Genomic DNA, 18978 nt, shown 5'->3' on the forward strand with positions numbered 1-18978 from the left:
CTGGATCCTTGATATATAGGACCCTCTTTGAAACAAGCAGTTCTCTTGCTTCTAGCAGGAAGGAAGGGACAGGCAAAAGCCTTTCTCCTGGATCTTCTAACAAAATTGTTCTTCCCCAAAAAGGAACAGAAACTAACAGCGGAGACACCTCCTCACAGCAGGTCACCACCACTTCAGGGGTGTATTTTCCCTATCCCTGGGCGGTTCACACGCATGGTTCCCTGATCTCTATGTAGAAGACAGGTCCAGGTATCCAGTGAGGCTCCTAAATAAAAATCTCAAAATTCCCCTTAGACCCAGAAGGATCTCAGCCAGACAGGTTGTATACTAGAAGAGGAAATCCCTGGTCAGGACCAACAGCATAGGTGAGCCTGCCATTACTGACACAATCCCTCTGTGATAACCTAAATTGACTGCTTGCCAACCTGTAGCAAGGGCTCAGTTATAGATTGTTTCAAGTGGGTTGGCCATTCCAGACCCCACAGAAGTAGGGGCTGTATTTGAATGGTACCTCCTTCTTCTCTAACCTTCTCTCTCTAGCTGAAAGAGGGACTTAATGGTGACATGACTGCAGGGTCCAGCACACATAACTGAAGTTTTACTAGATAGTGAACTAAAAAAAAAAAAAAGGGTTACAAAGAACATGTACTGATGCAAAGTGTACTAATATAATAGCTTTCAACACGTTTGGCTGTTTTTTTCTACTTTATTATTAAATAACGATGGAAGCAGGAGTTAAATGTGCGCCTAAGAGCGCCAAAACAGTCACTACTCCCGCGTCTCGTTTGTCCAGCCCTGCCTCCGCTTTCAGACTTCCCCAGCTCCGCCCCACGATAGGCAATAGGTAGCATTCACCATGGACCTAGTGTTTGGGCAGCTCACGTCGCTTCAACCATCTTGAAAGTGCTCGCCTTCTGTGCAAGTATCTACACCTCCCTCTGCTTTGCTTTTTCCTGTCATTGCCGATGAGTCATCACTCTGCGACTGCTGGTCGGGCTGCCTGAGACAAGGAAAAAAAAGTACCAGTCACATAAAGGGCCGCTAATACGCAGCTACTCAGCCTCCCGACCCAAAACTAGCCCAACCCGCACAATAAGAAGAAAAAGAGCCCAATTGGGCTTAAAATATCCCCCATCTGGCAACCGGACAGAGCGAATGACGTCACAAAGGGGCACCGACACCTCTGCGTGACGGGCACTGGATGATGACGACGGAAGTAGTAGTGGGACAGCCTACGGGAGTTGGTAGCAGGCTAAGAATAGGGTTAATTAATATTTTTAATCATCTCATTAATTAATACTGAGAGGTTTGTAAAGCGGCGTCGTAGCGTGCCAAAAGCAGAGTCGGAGCTGGTGGTAAGGTGAGTCTAATTCTGTTTATGGCGGTGCCCGAAGTTTCTAGGAGGCTTAGGGAGCTGTAAGAATCGACTGGACTGCGGTAACAGAGCTGGGCACTAAGATCCTTTTTTTTTTTTTTTTTTTAATGTTTTCTCACTCTGCGCGCCTCACGAGACTATGACATACTTTATGTTGCCTAAAATCATTGTGAAGGAAATAGGGTAATCTTTGGCTTTATTTCTAAGAAATTAAATAGTGAACAAGTTGTAGATAATTGTACAATAAAAACAAACATTTTGTATGAGATAGGGGCAAGTTATGTTCTTCAGTACTATAGTAGATGACGTTAAAAAAGACCAATTGGCCGTCCATTCTGCACCAACCTGGTCAACACAAACTGTTTAAGATTTGGATTTTAGATTGAGATAGTCTGGTATAGTAGGTATGTTCCTGCTTCAAAGAGTTTACAATCTAAGTTGATTCCTGAGGCACTGGAGGGTTAAGTGACTTACTGAAATGTATTCCCTGTACGTACCAGGATCAGTCCAGACTCCTGGGTTTTGCCCCCCCCCCCCCCAGCAGATGGAGACAGAAGTTTATAAACAAAAACTCCGCCTATAAATAGGCTGGTGCCACCTACAGTCTGGCAGTATTCTTCTGTCTCCTAGCAGGTGGAGAGGGTGCAAAACCTACAGTCTGTTAGGGCCTCAGTTTAGGGGTTTTCAGTGTTAAGTGTTTAAAAAAAAAAAAAAAAAGGTTAGTTGTCAGACAGTCACTAGCAGGTAGGTGCTGGTTTTTACTGAAGGGGAAGGACTGCAGAGGCTTGCCTGCTGGTCCCAGTCCCCGCCTCCCAGGGGAAGGTAAGGTCCTGAGGGGACCATTCCCCCTGGTAGAGGCTGCTGAGGAGTGGGGGAGCCCCACGTACCGGCACTGACAGGCCTGGGGGTGATACCGGGGGTCCCGGCTCACTCCCCCCAGCCGGCTCTGGATCTGAGGTACAGTTATTTACTTTAAAAAAAAAACAAGGTACAATATGGCCTGTAATTTACGCCTGGTGTGTGTGCTGCTGTTAGGGCTGAGGGGCTTCCAACTTTATGTTGCCTAAAATCATTGTGAAGGAAATAGGGTAATCTTTGGCTTTGTTTCTAAGAAATTAAATAGTGAACAAGTTGTAGGTAATTGTACAATAAAAACAAACATTTTGTATGAGATAGGGGCAAGTTATGTTCTTCAGTAATATAGTAGATGATGTTAAAAAAGACCAGTTGACCGTCCATTCTGCACCAACCTGGTCAACACAAACTTTCTAGATTTGGATTTTAGATTGTTAGTTTGGTATAGTAGGTATGTTCTGCTTCAAAGAGTTTACAATCTAAGTTGATTCCTGAGGCACTGGAGGGTTAAGTGACTTACTGAAATGTAATCCAGTCCTCTAATACCTTTCACGTATTTGAATGTCTCTATTACAGATCTTTATAAAAGTCTCCACACCCTTGCATATTTTTCACATTTTTCATCAATAATCTCCCCACAGTATAAGAGAGCTCCTCAGCTCCAGGGCTAAATCTAAATGACTTGAAAGTCAAATGGCTGATTTGTTCCTTCTGTCCCTCACCACAGAAGGCCTGCAAGAGAATCCAAATCTGCTATAAACCTATTATAAATCATGGGCCCTACAAGTAAATCTAGAGAAAACAAAAATTATGATTTTCCAGAAAAGGCCAAAGTTCTCCAACACAAATTCAAATTCTTCCTAAAGAAACAAGAAATTGAGCATACGCTAGACTATACATACCTTGGCTTGAGACTTAAGAGCATCTGGGAGTTTTGAATTGACTATAAAGATGCTACAAAGAAACTTCTGGACAAATACAAACCCCAGAAAAACTGCAATTAAAATTATTTGACAGCATCATTCAACCAATCTTCTTATGTAAGAATGAGTTCTAGGGCCTGTCATTAAACAAAATAATACAGAATGGGACAGGACCCAGGACCCCAACAGAAATCCTATAACTCCGGTTCTGCAAACACACCCAGTGTCCACAGAAATACCTCTAATAAATGGGTGCAGAGCAGAATTAGGATGTTTCCTCTTATTTTATTTATCTGTTCAATATATATTTCACCTTTCAGACACGTCAAAGCAGATTACATTCAGGCACTCAACATGCAAAAAAAGAATATTCAAATTCTGGTGTCATCTCAATAACAGCAACACAAACTACCTCCACTACTAGGCTGTGTGAAACAACACAAAACCCTGGAAAAAAACACACACTGCAGCTATGTAGCAAACCTGCTCTACCAGTCCAGTGCTAACAACTGGAACCTGGCAATGCAAATATTGCAGCATGTCCTACAACACTAATACAACTCATTTTAAGACATGCAAATTGGAAAACAGAAAAGCTGGACTGCTATAGCTCCCTACACAGAATACCTCACCTCATTTACAAATGCAAAAAACAGACAGACCTTCATCAAATACAGAATAAGAGATCACAGGCTCGAAATAGAAAGATGCAGACAAAAGCTGAACTAGAAACACCAAGAGGCCAAACTCTGGATACAATTCAACCCTAGACAAACAGAAATAGAAATGCATTTCCTCCTGTGCTGTGCAAAATACAAAGACATTAGATATGCACCTTTCCCAAAGCTGGCAGAGAAAATCAGACTTCCCACAAAAGAATGAGCAGGAAAAGCTCTTTATTATCCTAGAGGAAAGAAGAGAAACAGCAGGTATAGCAGCAAAATATGTGGAATCCTGTCATCAGGCCAGAAATGAAAACTGACAGAAACAATATAGACCAGCACCAAAACCTGAGACGTGTGACTAATACTGTACTTTCCGTAACCTGAAACTTTACTTGAAGGGGAGGAATATGCAGAAGCTGATAAGGAAAAAGCAAAATTGTTTAACAAATATTTCTGTATGGTGTACACTGCAGAATTGCCTGGAGCAGAACCACATAAAACGAACACAAATAAGCTTGGAAGTGAGGTAAACCTCAAATCGATTTTCAGAACAGTGTGTTCCTGAGGAGCTAACTAAAAGTAGGTAAGGCAATGGGTCCAGATGGGATACATCTGAGGGTACTAAGAAATATCCTGGCAGCTACGTTTGCTGACCTTTTCAATGCTTCTTTAGAGTCTGGAGTAGTTTCGGCAGATTGGAGACAGACAGATGTGGTTCCTATTCAAAAAAAAGTGGAAGTGAGGAGGAGGCTGGGAACTACAAGCTGGTTAGTCTGACCTCTGGTGAGCAAACTAATAGAATCGCTGCTAAAACAGAGGACCGTGCATTTTTTGGAATCCAATGGATTGCAAGATCCGAGGGAGCATGGTTTACCAGAGGTAAATCTTGTCAAATGAATCGGATCAATTTTCTTGGATTAGGTGACCAGAGAGTTTGATCAAGGGAGAGGGCTAGATGTAGTGTGCTTGGATTTCAGTAAAGTCTTTGACATGCTTTTGAATAGGAGACTTGTAAATAAAATTGAATGCGCTAGGTATGGGACCTAGATTGACTGACTGGCTTAGAAACTGGCTGAGTGGGAGTTGACAAAGGGTAGTGCTAAATGGAGTTTTCTCTGAGGAGGGGGTTTTTACTAGTGGTGTGCTTCAGGAATCTGTCCTTGGCCTGATTTTTCTCTCTCCAACTTTTTCATGAGCAACAGAAAAGCATTGTCAGGAAAGGTTTGTCTTTTGCTGATTATGCCAAATCTGCAACAGGGTAGATGGCTAGGAAGGTGCAGAAAACACAAGAGATGTAGCAGCTACGATTTAATGCCAAAAAATGCATATTGCATTTAGGATGCAAAAACCCAGTAGAGAGGTACAGTATTGGAGGTGAAATTATTCTAAGCACAAAGGAAGAGCACGATCTGGGGGTAATTGTATTTGATGATCTTAAGGTGGCCAAACAGTTGGATAAAGAGATAGTAAAAGCCAGAAAGATGCTTGGCTGCATAGGGAGAAGAATGGTCAGCAGAAAAAGGGAGGTGATATTGTCCCTGTAGAGGTCTCCGGTGGGACCTCACTTGGAATACTGTGTACAGTTCGGAGACCGCACCTTCAAAAGGATATAAATAGGATGGAGTTGGTCCAGAGGTGGCTACTAAAATGGGCTGTGATCTTCGTTCTAAAATATATGGAGATAGATTTAAAGAGGTGTGGAAGAATCAGGGCATTGTTTATTTAGAACACCTTTTATCACAAGGGGTTCTAATGCCATTTCAGGATATATTGGATAGTTATGAGTTGGGGTCCGCAGAAATGTTTTCATTTTATCCCTGAAACTCGCTAACTCACTGTCTCCGGGTAAATCGATGTTTGAACATTATTGTGACCAGGTTGATAAGATGAGGACATGTCTTCTTAATGGAGTAATTATCGAACCTTTTAAGCACATTCGTGCATGGGAGAAGAACTTGGGGGGAATCATTAAGCCCGAGTGATTGGGGCTTAGAGCATTTGCTCGCATTTAAGAGAATTGTTTCGCTGGAATATGACTCCTGTTAAATTACATCATATGTATGCTAACGCAGAGGCCACTTGCTGGAGAAATTGTGAGGCACCGAGCACCCTACTTCATATTTGGTGGGAGTGTAAATATGTCTGTACACTTTGGGAGAAAATCACAAATTGGGTCTCAGACATATCGGGCGAGGGGAAGGTGCTTGATGCCTGATCTATATTACTTAGTATGCCTGTGAGGGGCCATGATAAACATGGTCAGAAATTCTGCCTTCAGGTGTTTATTGCAGCACGTTGTGAAATTGCTGCTTATTGGAAATGTCCAGAGGTTCCCACTATTCAGATAGTGTTACATAGACTACATACCCATTATTGTATGGCGTACCTTACAACTGCGCTTCATAATCAGTTGCCATCTTTTGAAAAGGCATGGTGGGATTCCCAACACTCTAAGACTTAGTTTTGTTGTTTCCTGAAGTCTATTTTGTCTCTCCCTTATGTGCCTGACCTTTTATAGTTCTCTCGAGGGAGCTGGATTGTAGTGAGAGATACCTTTTGTATTAGTACTTTTCATACTATTTTTATATGTACCTGCAGGCATTCATTCAATGGCTGATTTCTTTTTCCTTCATATTTCAAGTGCTGAAAGTATGTCATACCTTATTGTTTTGTATTATTGGTTGCAAGTATTTGGGAAGGCTATGGGTGGGGGGAGCTTCTTATGGAAACTGGGGATGTTTACTTTGTACACTATTTTCTTTTCTTGTGTTTTCACTGTTTTGACATCCAATAAAAACTTTCAGTAATATAATTTACCTGATAATTTTATTTTTATAAAAATATTCCAAAAGTAATTAAGAATAAAAAAAAAAAAAAAAGACTTGATTGCGTTTTCACATCCATCGTGATAGCAAACCCAAATTCACTCCAGATCAAAAACTTGGAATATGTTAAGTAGAGCCTACTTTTATTCAGTCACAGGTAGGCTCTATTTAAAGGTCTCACTATATGTGATCTTATTGCTGACTCAGGTTTCGATTTACCATATGTAATGGAATCATGGTATTATAAAGCCAATACACTCATCTTGAATGATGTTTCTCCCTCAAGATATGCTAACCAAATTCCACCCCTTTCCCACCTCACCAAAGTGCAAGGGCAGGAATCCCAACTTAAGAAGTAGCCTTTCCTTGCTCCTTTCTACCTCCCGCTTCACCTTTTATAAAATTATTTATTTTTGAAAAGCAGACTGACTGACTGTGAGTGTAAAATGAAACCAGTTCCTCTGGCTCTCCAAACTGAGGCTGGAGGCTACAGCAAGCAACACATCCAGACCTTTCCTTTTCTAGTGATTCACATGCAAGGTGGCTCCCCTTGGAGACCTACACAAGTCCCACTGCTGCCATGCCCTACTCTTGCCCCTTCTAAAACCCATAGCCCATCTCCAACACGTGTGTGTGTGGAGGGCTATACAGGAGACCTTACACATGGATTCTCCGTTTTCTCAGACCCATGGACTTTGTTAGCACTCGCCTTTTGCAGAGGCCCTCACATCTGCCATCCATCCCTTCACCACTTCCATCCTTCATCCTTCTCTCTCTGGCAGCCTCCATACCTCAGCAATCCCTTCTTTGTGTGCCTGGTGTTTCCTGGCTCTGTGTTCCTCGGCGTGCAGCTCTTCATCTTCCTCCCTAGCTCCAAACAGTGCAAAACCAGGGCAGTACCTCACACACTGCCCAAGATCCAGGGAGGCCACCCACACCGGAACTCTGCATGGCAGCTGGTGTCGCAGTAGCCAATCCCAGGACTCGAGGCGTACCAAGCAACCAATCCCATGCTTCATGACTTCCCAAAGCACAGCTCCCGGCTCCAGCTCAGCCAATTCCAGTTTCCAAGCGCAGCCAATCCGTCTCCTGCAGCCAGATTTTGGAGGGGCCATGGCCCCGGTGGCCCACCCCATTCTGATGCCTATAGAATGACATTGCTATCAGAGTACAGTTATTTTCATTCTGCTATCTGGCTGGATTAAGCAGAGGGAAGGCAGGTTAGAGAGAATACTTTCTATTGCAGTTTCAAGCCAGTTCTATTTAGACACCAAAGAAGATGAGGGCTAGGCATTCCATTAAACCAAGAGTTGCCTCTTAGATTTGGTTTGGGTTTTGTTATATGGGTCATTGATATCCTGCTAATTAATGCAGCCTGTAAGGTTTTCTTCTAAAGGATTCTCCTGTCATTTTCAGGTTTGGAAGACAGGAGAGATGGCAGAGCATGGGTTCTCAGCTGGACAGAGAGTAGTGGTGACATGGGATCGTTCCTCCTCGGCAGAGTCGCTGAAGGAGCTGGTGGAGAAGGTGCAAACAGCAGTGGGTGCGGAGGGACACGTAGCTGTGGAAAATCTTGACCAGCTGCTGCAGTGTAAGAATCCAGCAGATTCTGCTTTATATACAGGGAACACATTTCCTGGGGCTGCATTGCAAAAAAGCAAGGCACAACTCTTTTTTTTTTTTTTTTTTTTTGCAGTGCAGCATCAAACTGTCATAAAGGACAGAAACAGAGCAATTATAAAAATGGATTATGAGAGAGAGGAATTTGGGCTCTACACCTCAAACAGGCCTTGGAGAGACAGTCTAGACTAGAGTCCTGCCAAAAGCCCAGATCTAGACAATAATGAGAAGTGAACTGAACTTTGCGTTGCGGTCTCACAGATCTCAATAGTGTCAGATCTAAGATGGGTGACTAACACTGCCATGACCCTTGACATGGTACTCAAAAATCAGACCTGTCCGGGCATAAAAAAACCCCCCAAAAACTGGGTAGATTTTCTTCAGTCTACTTTAGACAGAAGGCAGCAGTTCTTTTTTATAATCCGGTGAATGGAGGGCCAACTCAGCCTTATGAGGTGACAGGACAAGTGACTGACTAAGGTGGAATTCTGCATCTGCGAGCAGAGCACCACCCTTTTGTGAAACTTAATACAAGGCATCTAAGTTACTAAGGCCTGCAACTCCCAGACTGTAGGCTGAAATGACTTCCTCCATTGTGGATATCCTGAAAACCAGATTTCACTCTTTTAAAGGTGCAGAACTGCCCCTGCTCTCCTATACATTCCTCAGCTCCCATGTCACTTCTCTGCTTTCCTTTTCTCATCATGGTGCTACCCTTTCATCTCGCCCCACTGTCTCCCCATGATGCTCCTCTTCCTTCCCTCTCATCTATCCCCATTTATCCACATGGTGCTCCTCTTTTTTTTGTTTTTTTTTCTCTCCCCTTCACCCCAATCTCTCCTCATTGTGCTGCTCTTATTCCCTACCTCTCCCCCCCCTCCTTATCTCTCCTAAGCTCCTCCTCTCCACTGCGATCTCGCCATATATTACTCCTTTTTCACCTCCCAATCCCATCTCTTCCTTTCTCCAACTTCCTCTCTCCCTATGATACCATGAGGCTCCTTTATCCTCACCCCTGCCCTCCACACCACCATGGTGCTCCTTTTCCTCCTGCTGCCTACCTCCACCCCACCTCTCCCTTTGCTGTGCTTCCTCCTTTTCTCACTCCCATCTCTCCTCGGGTGCTCTTCTTGCTCCCCTGGCTCCACCATCTCTCCCTCTGATGTTTTTTTGACTTTGTTCCCACTCCTAGTGCTCCCTGTGGTGCTCTTCTTCCTAAAAGTGCCTGTTAATTGTGTGGGCATCCAAGGAAATGTGAAATAGCTTGTCTACGTTTTAAAAAAATCCCATCTCTGAGTGCTGTTGTACTTCCCGACCTAAATCTGCCCACAGGAGCTCCTTTATTTCAATCCAGCAAAAGGTTATGTACAGAACAGAAGCCTGTGTGTATGTGTAGCTGTGCGGAGGATGACAATTTTCAGTCTAACCATCTTACCCAGGGAAAATGCTTTGAACATTTTCCTCTCCATCTGTGCGCAAGCACGTACGTACGTGTGTGTGTGTGTGTGTTTTCTTTATTTGGCTTTAGCTCGGGCCTTTTTGTTGGTAGCTCGAGGCGAGTTACATTCAGGTTCTGTAGATATTTCTCGATCACCTGGAGGACTTCCCAAACCTATCCTGGGGATCCCACAGCCAGGTGGGTTTTCAGGATATCCACCATGAATATGCCCAAGTTAAATTTGCATATACTGAGTCTCCATGATATGCATATTCATGGTGGATATCCTGAAACCTGACTGGCTGTGGAGCGCTCAGGGGTGTGGGAAGCCCTGGCTTACAATCTAGGTTTGTGCCTAAGGCAGTGGAGGGTGAAGTGACTTGCTTGAAATCACAAGAAGTGGCAGCGGGATTTGAAGCCTGGTTTCTCAGCCTGTTACTCTAACCACTAGGTGGCTACTCCACTCGTAGATAGTGGAGGAGTACCTTAGGTTGGGGAAGCCAGCATTCAAATCCCGCTGATGCTCCTAAAATGCATACTCGTGTGTGTTTATGGATATGTGTATAATAAATTAATATCCTCAAAACCCAGAATGGTTTTCCTCTAGTTTCTGAAAAATCCCGCAAAAATATGACCTAGACATTTTTAGAATTTCCTGTGCAAATGCAGATATATTAGTATGTATATTCTGCATGTGCAAATATATGTTTATCCTTTATAATAACATGTGCATTTTTCCCCATACTGTGGTGGGAAGGGGGTGAGGTGCAGTTTTGAAAGGGATTTCTGCACGGCTAAAAGCCAGTTCCCTGTATGTACCTGGATCAGTCCAGACTGCTGGGATTTGCTTCCCCTCCAGCAGATGGAGACAGAGAAAGTTTTGACAGACTCTGCCATATATACCAAGGTGCTACCCACAGTCTGCCAGTATTCCTCTGTCTCTAGCAGATGGTTGAGGTGCAAAGTCCACAGTCTGGTTTGATCGGTTAGCTAAAGAAAGGAATTGTTGATTGAGTTGAGAGTAGTAGGCAGAGAGGTTTGTTAGGATTAAAGTTAGATTGAAAAAAAAAAGGCTAAAGTTGGAGTCTCAAGCCGCCTGGAGGGTTGTGAGATCCTGAGGGATCATTCCCTCTCGTGTAGCAGGCAGCTGCTCGTAGGGGTCGAGGGCCCTAGTACAAAGGACAGAGCAGCTCTGGGGGTGATACCGGAGAGTCCGTCTCACCCTCCCCCCCCCCCAGAAAGAACTGAGACACACGAGGACTGCTGTGCCGGCCCGGGGGTAACTATTAAAAAAAATAATAATAAGTTTGTTTGTTTCTATTTGCGCTGACTCTCCCTTCCCTACTTGCGACTGCTGCTCCGGTTTCTTTTTTGATTTGCCGCTCCTGTGCGCTGCTTTAGTTTTCTGTTCGGACGGCTCTCATGCCCCAGTCCTCGGCATGCCGCGCGATGGACTCTGCTCTTCATGCATTCCTGGAGGGGAGGGACCCTCTGTTTTACCCCGGGAGGGTCGGCAATCTGCACACACGGCTTCCTCAAGGCCTCCTGCATCTCAGTCGGCCTCGGCTGACCTGTTACCGCGGAGCGCGGGAACGGCAGCCATTTTGAGTACAGGCAGGGGAGCTGCGAGGGGGGAGGGGATTTCTCCTCCCGATTTATTCCTGCAACAGCTCTTCTCCGGGGGAGCAGATGAGGCAGACCAAGATTCCACTGGTATTCATGATGATATTGAGGGGGCTGTGGACTCCTCCTCTTCCTCTTTTTTTTCTCATCAGTTTATTTTGCTTATGCATAAAGCCTTTAAAGCCAAAAAGGCTGGCAAGAAACAGGTTGAGGAGAGTTTTCCTACCGGTATTCCCCATAAAGTGACTCGCAAGTGGCCCAGGTCTAAGGGGAGCCGGGATGCGGACAAAGTGGGTCCCGGTCCTGCTAAGGTGCAGCGCCAGTTAAGACTGGGTAGCCCTCAGACGGATATGGATACTTCAGAGGACCAGGATTCGCAGTCCAAAACCCCGATGGGGGTGGATGGAGATCTGGACCAGTAAGGCTGTGGACAAGCTATATCCTCTGCCAGAGGAAGCTTTGGAGATGTTAAGAGTTCCCAAGGTGGATGCGGCAGTGTTGGCTGTCACCAAGAGAACCACTATCCCGGTCACCGGGGCGATGGCCCTCAAGGACTTCCAGGATAGAAAATTGGAACTTCAACTCAAGAAGATTTTTGAAGTGTCCGATCTGGCGGTGCAGGCCGCCATGTGTAGCAATTTTACTTTACGGGCAGGCCTCCGCTGGGTTCAGCAACTGCAGGCTAATGAAGACCTTTCGGAGGGTGAGGCTCTCCAAGTGGGTCAGCTGGAAGCGGTGGTCGCTTACAGTGCGGATGCGCTTCATGATCTGTTGCAGGCCTCAGCCAGAATCATGGTGTCCTGTGGTTGAGAAATTGGTCGGCGGATGTTTTGTCAAAAGCTCAGCTCGGCTCTTTGATTCAGTCTCTGGGAGAGAATAAGGTACACCGATTGCCAGAGGATTGGCCCAAGTCGAGAGGCTTTCTCTGCGAGGTCTCGCTTTCACGGAAATTGGAAGTTTCGTCTGGCCAGATCTTTGGGTCCTGCCTTTCGGCCAGGGGCTAAAGACAGCAATCATGGTCTCAGTCCTTTCGTGGCCGCCAGTTCGGGAGGCCTGGAACTTCCCAAGCTGCTCCTGGAGCCAAATCATCACAATGAGATGAGGCTGACCCATTCTTCGGAGGCCATCATGGGGGGGCAGGCTGTCCCTTTTTTTACGAGGAATGGGCCAAGATGACGTTGGACCAGTGGGTCCTCACAGTGATAAGACACGGTTGCGTGTTAGATTTTGTACGCTGTCCTCGGGACATGTTTCTGCTGTCTCTGTGCGCATACAAGGAAAAATGACAGGCAGTGCACGATACGTTGCGGCGTCTTCTAGCCCTGGGAGCCATTACCTCCGTTCTGTCGGGAGAACAGAGAAAAGGCCGATATTCCATCTATTTCGTGGTGCCCAAAAAAGAGGGGACTTTCTGGCCCTTTCTGGATTTAAAAAGAGGCTACAGATGCTTTCGTGTACCTCGCTTCCGAATGGAGACTCTGCGGTCAGTGATTGCCTCCGTAAGAAAGGGTGAGTTTCTGGCATCGCTGGACCTGACAGAGGCATACCTGCAAATTGGCATACGGAAGGCCCACCAGTGGTTTCTAAGATTTTTCATCCTCTGACATCATTATCAGTTTTGGGCTCTGCCGTTTGGACTTGCCACCGCTCCCAGGACTTTCACTAAGATGTGGTGGTGGCAGCGCAACTTCGCCGGGAAGGATTGTTAGTACATCCATATCTGGACGACTGGTTGATTCGAACCAAGTCCAAGGAGCTTTGTCAGGCGCGGTCTGCAGGATGCTGCAGCTGTTGAGATTGCTCGGGTGGGTGATCAACTTGGTCAAGAGTCACCACATTCCCTCTCAGACCTTGGAATTTTTGGGGGCTCTATTCGACACACAGCAGGGGAAAATTTTCCTGACGGCGGACCGCGTTACCAAGCTACAGGGTCAGGTTCGGGCCCTGTTGGCCAAATGTCTTCCCAGAGTGTGAGATTATCTGAGGGTCTTGGGATCCATGACTTCCACTCTAGAATTCGTGCTGTGGGCCTTTGCACATATGCGTCCTTTACAGTCGGTGTTGCTGTCCAGGTGGAGTCCGGTTTTAAGAACAGTTTCATCTGCTTCTACTGCTTCTGGAATTGACGAGGACCAGTCTCGAATGGTGACTTTGCTCGGGCAATTTGCTGCAGGGAGTTTCCCTGGTAATGCCTGAGTGGACAATAGTGATTACGGATGCCAGCCTCTCCGGTTGGGGAGCAGTATGACTACGGAAGTCTGTGCAGGGGCAATGGTCTCTACAGGAGTCTCAATGGTCCATCAATCGCCTAGAGACCAGAGCGGTATTTCTGGCATTACAAGTATTCTTTCCTCTGGTTCAGGGGAAATCGGTCCGTATCCTGTCCGACAATGTGACCACGGTGGCATATATCAATCGCCAAGGAGGGACCAAAAGTCGACCAGTGGCGGAAGAAGCACAGAGACTGATACAATGGGCGGAGCAGCACTTGCCCCACATCGCGGCATTTCACGTAGCGAGAGTTGAAAATGTGCAGGTGGACTTGCAGATCTGCTCAACCTGGTCGTGTCGGGTCCTCTGCGTCTACAGGATGGCCCAGTTCTCCTTCATCAAGGTCCCGTCTGTTTGGAAGAGGCGGATCGCTTTTGTCTAGCGGCATGGCTTTTGAGAGGCGCCGCTTGAAAAACAAGGGTTATTCGGACACGGTGGTCACTACCCTTTTAAGATCACGCGAGACATCTGTGTCCTTGGCTTACGCCAGGGTGTGGAAGATTTTTGAAGCCTGCTGCATTGAATGGGAGATTGTCCCTCTCCGGGCATCTCTAGCGGATATTTTGTGTTTTCTATAAGCTGGCCTAGCAAAGGGTTTGTCGTGCAATTCTCTGAAGGTCCAGGTGGCTGCTCTTGGTTGTTTTCGGGGTTCCATTCACGGACTGTCCTTGGCAACGCATCCAGATGTGGCACGTTTCCCTCGAGGAGCAAAGCATTTGCGACCCCCGGTCCGGCCACCTTGTCCTTCGTGGAGTCTGAATTTAGTCCTCAATGCTTTGTTTGGTCCACTCTTTGAGCCTTTAAAAAGGGCAACATTGAAGGTGGTGTTTCTGGTAGCTATTTCTTCGGCTCGGAGGGTGTCAGAGCTTCAGGCGTTATCTTGTAAGGCGCCATTCCTGCGGATTTCTGAGTTGGGAGTTTCATTACGTATGGTCCTGTCTTTTCTTCCGAAGGTGGTTTCTTCATTTCACCTGAATCAATCGGTGGAACTTCTATCGTTTCCAGATTTAGATCGGGCGGATCCCCTCGCGCGAGACTTGCAGAAATTGGATGTTCGTAGGGCGCTCATGCAGTACCTGGAGGTTGCAAACGCCTTTCGTTTTGTCAGACCATCTTTTTGTGCTGTGAAGTGGTCCAAAGAGAGGCAATATGGCTTTTAAGACTATGATAGCTTGCTGGCTGAAGGAGGCTATCACCTCTGCTTATTTACTGCATGAGAAGTCCTCTCCGGTGAATGTTCGGGCACATTCTACTAGAGTGCAGGCTGCGTCCTGGGCGGAATGCCAGCACATTTCGCCTCGAGATTTGTAGAGCGGCTACGTGGAAGTCTCCGGTTTTCGGGGGGGATTTGGAGAAGGAGTGCTCCAAGTGGGCCTCTCCAGGTCCCACCCTAAGTAAGTTAGCTCTGGTACATCCCAAGAGTCTGAACTGATCCGGGTACATACAGAGAAAGGAAAAATTAGGTCTTACCTGATAATTTTCGTTCCTGTAGTACCACGGATCAGTCCAGAGTCCCGCCCCTTCTCAGCATCAAGGCAATGGAGAGTCTGCTCAGTCGATATTTGTCTAGTTTGGGTCTGAAGATCAATCTTTTCACCTTGGTTATTGGGTTTGGGTCACGGTCAGTGTTCTAGTATTGAGTTTACGGTTCCTGTATATACCGTATTTTTCGCTCCATAAGACGCACTTTTTTCCCCCCAAAAGTGGGGGGAAAATGTCTGTGCATCTTATGGAGCGAATATATAAAAAAAAAAAAATCTAACAAACCCCCCCCCCCCACCCCCAAGACCTGCCAAAAGTCCCTGGTGGTCCAGCGGGGGTCCAGGAGCGGTCCGGGAGCAATCTCCTGGACTTGGGCCGTCGGCTGCCAGTAATCAAAATGGCGCCGACGGCCCTTTGCCCTTACTATCTCACTGGGGTTGACCGCTGCCATTGGTCGACTCCAGTGACATAGTAAGGGCAAAGGGCCGTCGGCGCCATTTTGATTACTGGCAGCCGACGGCCCAAGTCCAGGAGATTGCTCCCGGACCCCCGCTGGACCACCAGGGACTTTTGGCAGATCTTGGGGGGGGGGGGGGGGGTCAGGAGGGTGGGGGGGGGGTGTATTTAATTAATTTGGCAGTTCATGGGGGGTCAGGAGGGTGGGGGGTTGTTAATTCATTTAAAGGGTTGGGATGGGTTGTTTTTTTTTTGTTTTTTTTTTTGGGGGGGGGTGTCCCACAGAAATAGAAAGACAAAAGTTTTCTGATCTGGGGAATGGACCGAAATGGACCTCCCCAGACACGAAAACAAAATGGGGAGAAAAAGTTATGTACTCCCCTAATTTGCTCCATAAGACGAACAGAGCCGGTTTAGCACACCATTTTTTATTTATTTATTTTTTTTAATTTTCCCCCTCTGAATCCTAGGTGAGTCTTATGGTCAGGTGCGTCTTATGGAGCGAAAAATAAGGTAGTTAGTTTGGTTTGAACCATTCTGCTTTGACATTGAGTAATACTGGCAGACTGTGGGTGGCACCTTGGTATATATGGCAGAGTCTGTCAAAACTTTCTCTGTCTCCATCTGCTGGAGGGGAGGCAAAACCCAGGAGTCCGGGCTGATCCGTGGTACTATAGGAACGAAAATGATCAGGTAAGACCTAATTTTCCTTTTCCCTTTGAAAATGCCCGCAGCATGACAGCAGGTCCACACGTCGCACAACCTGCCCATCTTCCCTTTGGGAGTCACATTTTCCTTTCTGCCTCTGGTGAGCTTAGCCCAACGTAAACTGTGCAAACTTGGGGTGCACAGGACATCCTGAATATGTCTAGAAAGTATTGTTTTTCTAGGATTTTTCAGAAACTGGGGGAAAACTCCACATTCGGCATGTGATCATTGTGTGGCTTCATCATTTTGACTTGTTGGTGTGTCATCATCACGGAACACTTGTAAGCAATTTTTTTTCCGTTGCTTGTTGTGGTATCTAAACCCATGAGCTGATGGTATCTGCCTGCTCCTCCAGGATAGTGGTTTACATAGAGACTGGTTATTACCTCTCATGTGCACCCGCACAGGAAGCCCTGAGCCTGAAGTCCACTCAGGAAGTGGGCCACAACCCAGTGCTGCCTGGTGAGAAGCTTTTTTTACAGCCAGGGTAGGTGAGAGACTCTGAATTTACTGAAGGATGCCAATGAATATGTTTGTTTTTTTCCTCTTCCTTTCAGCGGCACACGTAGAGTCCAGTTTTGATGTGGCTCTGTTGGGCCTTGTGCCGGGCAGCGCCGCTGTGCACAGTACAGCCATGCTGGCAGATATTGCTCGAATTTTGAAGCCTGGTGGTAGAGTTCTTCTGAAGGAGCCTGTGACCTCTGCCTCAGTAACAGGAGGTAAATGATACCACCCAGTCGCTTATAAGTATCAGGAAAAGAAAACCTTTCTTAGAGAGCCAAAGATACAGCTTCTAGTAGGCTGCTTTAAATTCACACACATGTCATCTGCTGGAAATTTTGAGGGGGTGTAATGCAGGCTGCCACAGGAATAATGGCTGACCTAAAATATGGAACTGACCTTGGAGTATCCTGGTATTGTGCAGATGGAATATGAGTTAGGGTCAAAGCAAGAGGGACGCTTCTTGTTCATATCAAACGTATCCATAAGATTTGTTTTATTCGTTCTTGTATTTTATAATACTTACATCCCATCTCCTCCAAAACACTTGTTCTGGGCAGGTTACAGACTTGCATATGACAAGCATATTAATTAAATCCAGTGTAATAAACACTTAAAAGCTTCATGAAACAGGAATGACTTGCTGATTTTAAATATTTCATATTCCCTGTACGTACTCTGATCAGCCTAGGCTGCTGGTTTATGCCTCCCTTCCAGCAGATGGAGACAGAGAAAAACTTAAGACACCCCTGTAAGTAGGATGTACCACCTGCAGCCCCTTCAGTATTTCTCTGTCTCCAGCAGATGAAGATGGCAGAACCTGCAGTCCTAGCTAATTGACTCTAAACAAGAAAAAAAAAAAGAGTTGCTGTGACAGGAGTCCTTTAAATTTGTTTGACTGAAACAAAGTTTAAAAAAAAAAAAAAGAGAGCTGGGCCTCCCGAGGAGCAAAGTCATTTCTCCTCGGTGGTAGGCCTGCCGTGTGCTTTGCCCTTCACTCCAGTGTACCAGGAGCAGCAGCCGGTGAGTGACTGGGGGGGGATTTACTGGTGGGCCGGTCCCTCCTCCCCTGGCCAGAAACAACCGTGGGTTGTGCTCTGGTGAGACCAATGTGAATAAAAAAAAAAAAAAAAAAAAGAATTGGAATGCGTTGGTTTTTTTGTTTATTTTTTTGCAGCCGTGATGCTCTTATTCAGCCTCCCAGGCTCTGGGGTTTATTTTTGCGGCCTCCCCTCCTTGTTCAGCATGGCGATGCCGTGCGCTTTGGCCTGCAAATCCTATGGGGAGCCGGCAGCATGGCTCTCCAGAGATAGCCTCTGCTCCCAGTGTCTTCCCGGGGGCGAGGGCTCATCAGCGGGGGCAGCTGGTGGCAGGGGGAAGCAGGCACATCAGTCCCATGGTGCAGGCGCCCTGATGTTGCCTCGTGGTACTCAGCCTGCCCTGTGGAACGCGGGAACGGTGGCCATTTTAGGAGCTTTAGATGCCAATGCAGATAGCTCAGCAGGAGGAGGGGATCTCCCTCCTCAGCTATTTCTGCAGGATTTTTGCCCCGGGTCTCCCCATGATTTATTTCCTGCTTTCCATGCTTCTTTGGTTACTCCCCCTAAGGGAAAATTTAAAGGGCCAGCATCCTTTTTCGGCTGATTTTATTTTACTATTACATAAGGCTTATTTAGCTAGCCTTATGCCCATAGGAGATCCTGAGCCCCCTCTGGGGTGGCCTGGGTATGGGCCCTCTCCTCCAGTGCAGGTTCCTAGGCCAGATCCTCCTGAGGGTCTCCCGGATTAGGGTGGTCCGGGAAGGGACCGGTTCCGGAAACTAAGGGGTGGTGCCGCTGGGGGATCCGCTTCAGGTGGGCATGGATGAGGATTCCGAGCGTGTGGCCCCGGTGAAAGGGGATGATATCGGGTCCTTAGGCTCTTTCATAGAGATGAGTCGGAGCCGATGATCCCACATGTCCTAGCGGAGTTGGGTATACCGGCCGGTCAGACACCAGCGCCTCAGTATCAGGGCACAGTGGATCCGGTGCTGTCTGGTCTTCGTCCCCCAGCTAGGACTTTTCCTTTTCATCCTATGTTGCTCCAGCTAATGTTTCAGGAGTGGGATACTTTGGAAGCTAGCCTTCGTGTAGGCTGAGCTATGGAAAAATTGTACCCGCTGTCGGATGACCTCCTGAAGGTTCCCAAGGTTGATGCGGTCGTATCCGCAGACACCAAGCGTATGACTATTCCTGTG

General features: G+C 46.6%; 1 protein-coding gene across 1 annotated transcript in view; it reads left to right on the forward strand.

Moving 5' to 3' along the window:
* Window positions 1–993: 993 nt before the first annotated feature.
* The window catches only part of CIAPIN1 (cytokine induced apoptosis inhibitor 1), a 60673-nt gene continuing 42688 nt past the window's right edge, over window positions 994–18978 (forward strand). The window contains exons 1-3 of the mRNA XM_029608938.1: window positions 994–1360; window positions 8060–8234; window positions 16799–16960. Coding sequence (XP_029464798.1) covers window positions 8078–8234; window positions 16799–16960 — 319 coding nt within the window. The 5' untranslated portion in view covers window positions 994–1360; window positions 8060–8077. The remainder of the gene's footprint in view (window positions 1361–8059; window positions 8235–16798; window positions 16961–18978) is intronic.

This window comes from Rhinatrema bivittatum, chromosome 7 (assembly GCF_901001135.1).
Source record: "Rhinatrema bivittatum chromosome 7, aRhiBiv1.1, whole genome shotgun sequence".
NCBI lineage: Eukaryota > Metazoa > Chordata > Amphibia > Gymnophiona > Rhinatrematidae > Rhinatrema > Rhinatrema bivittatum.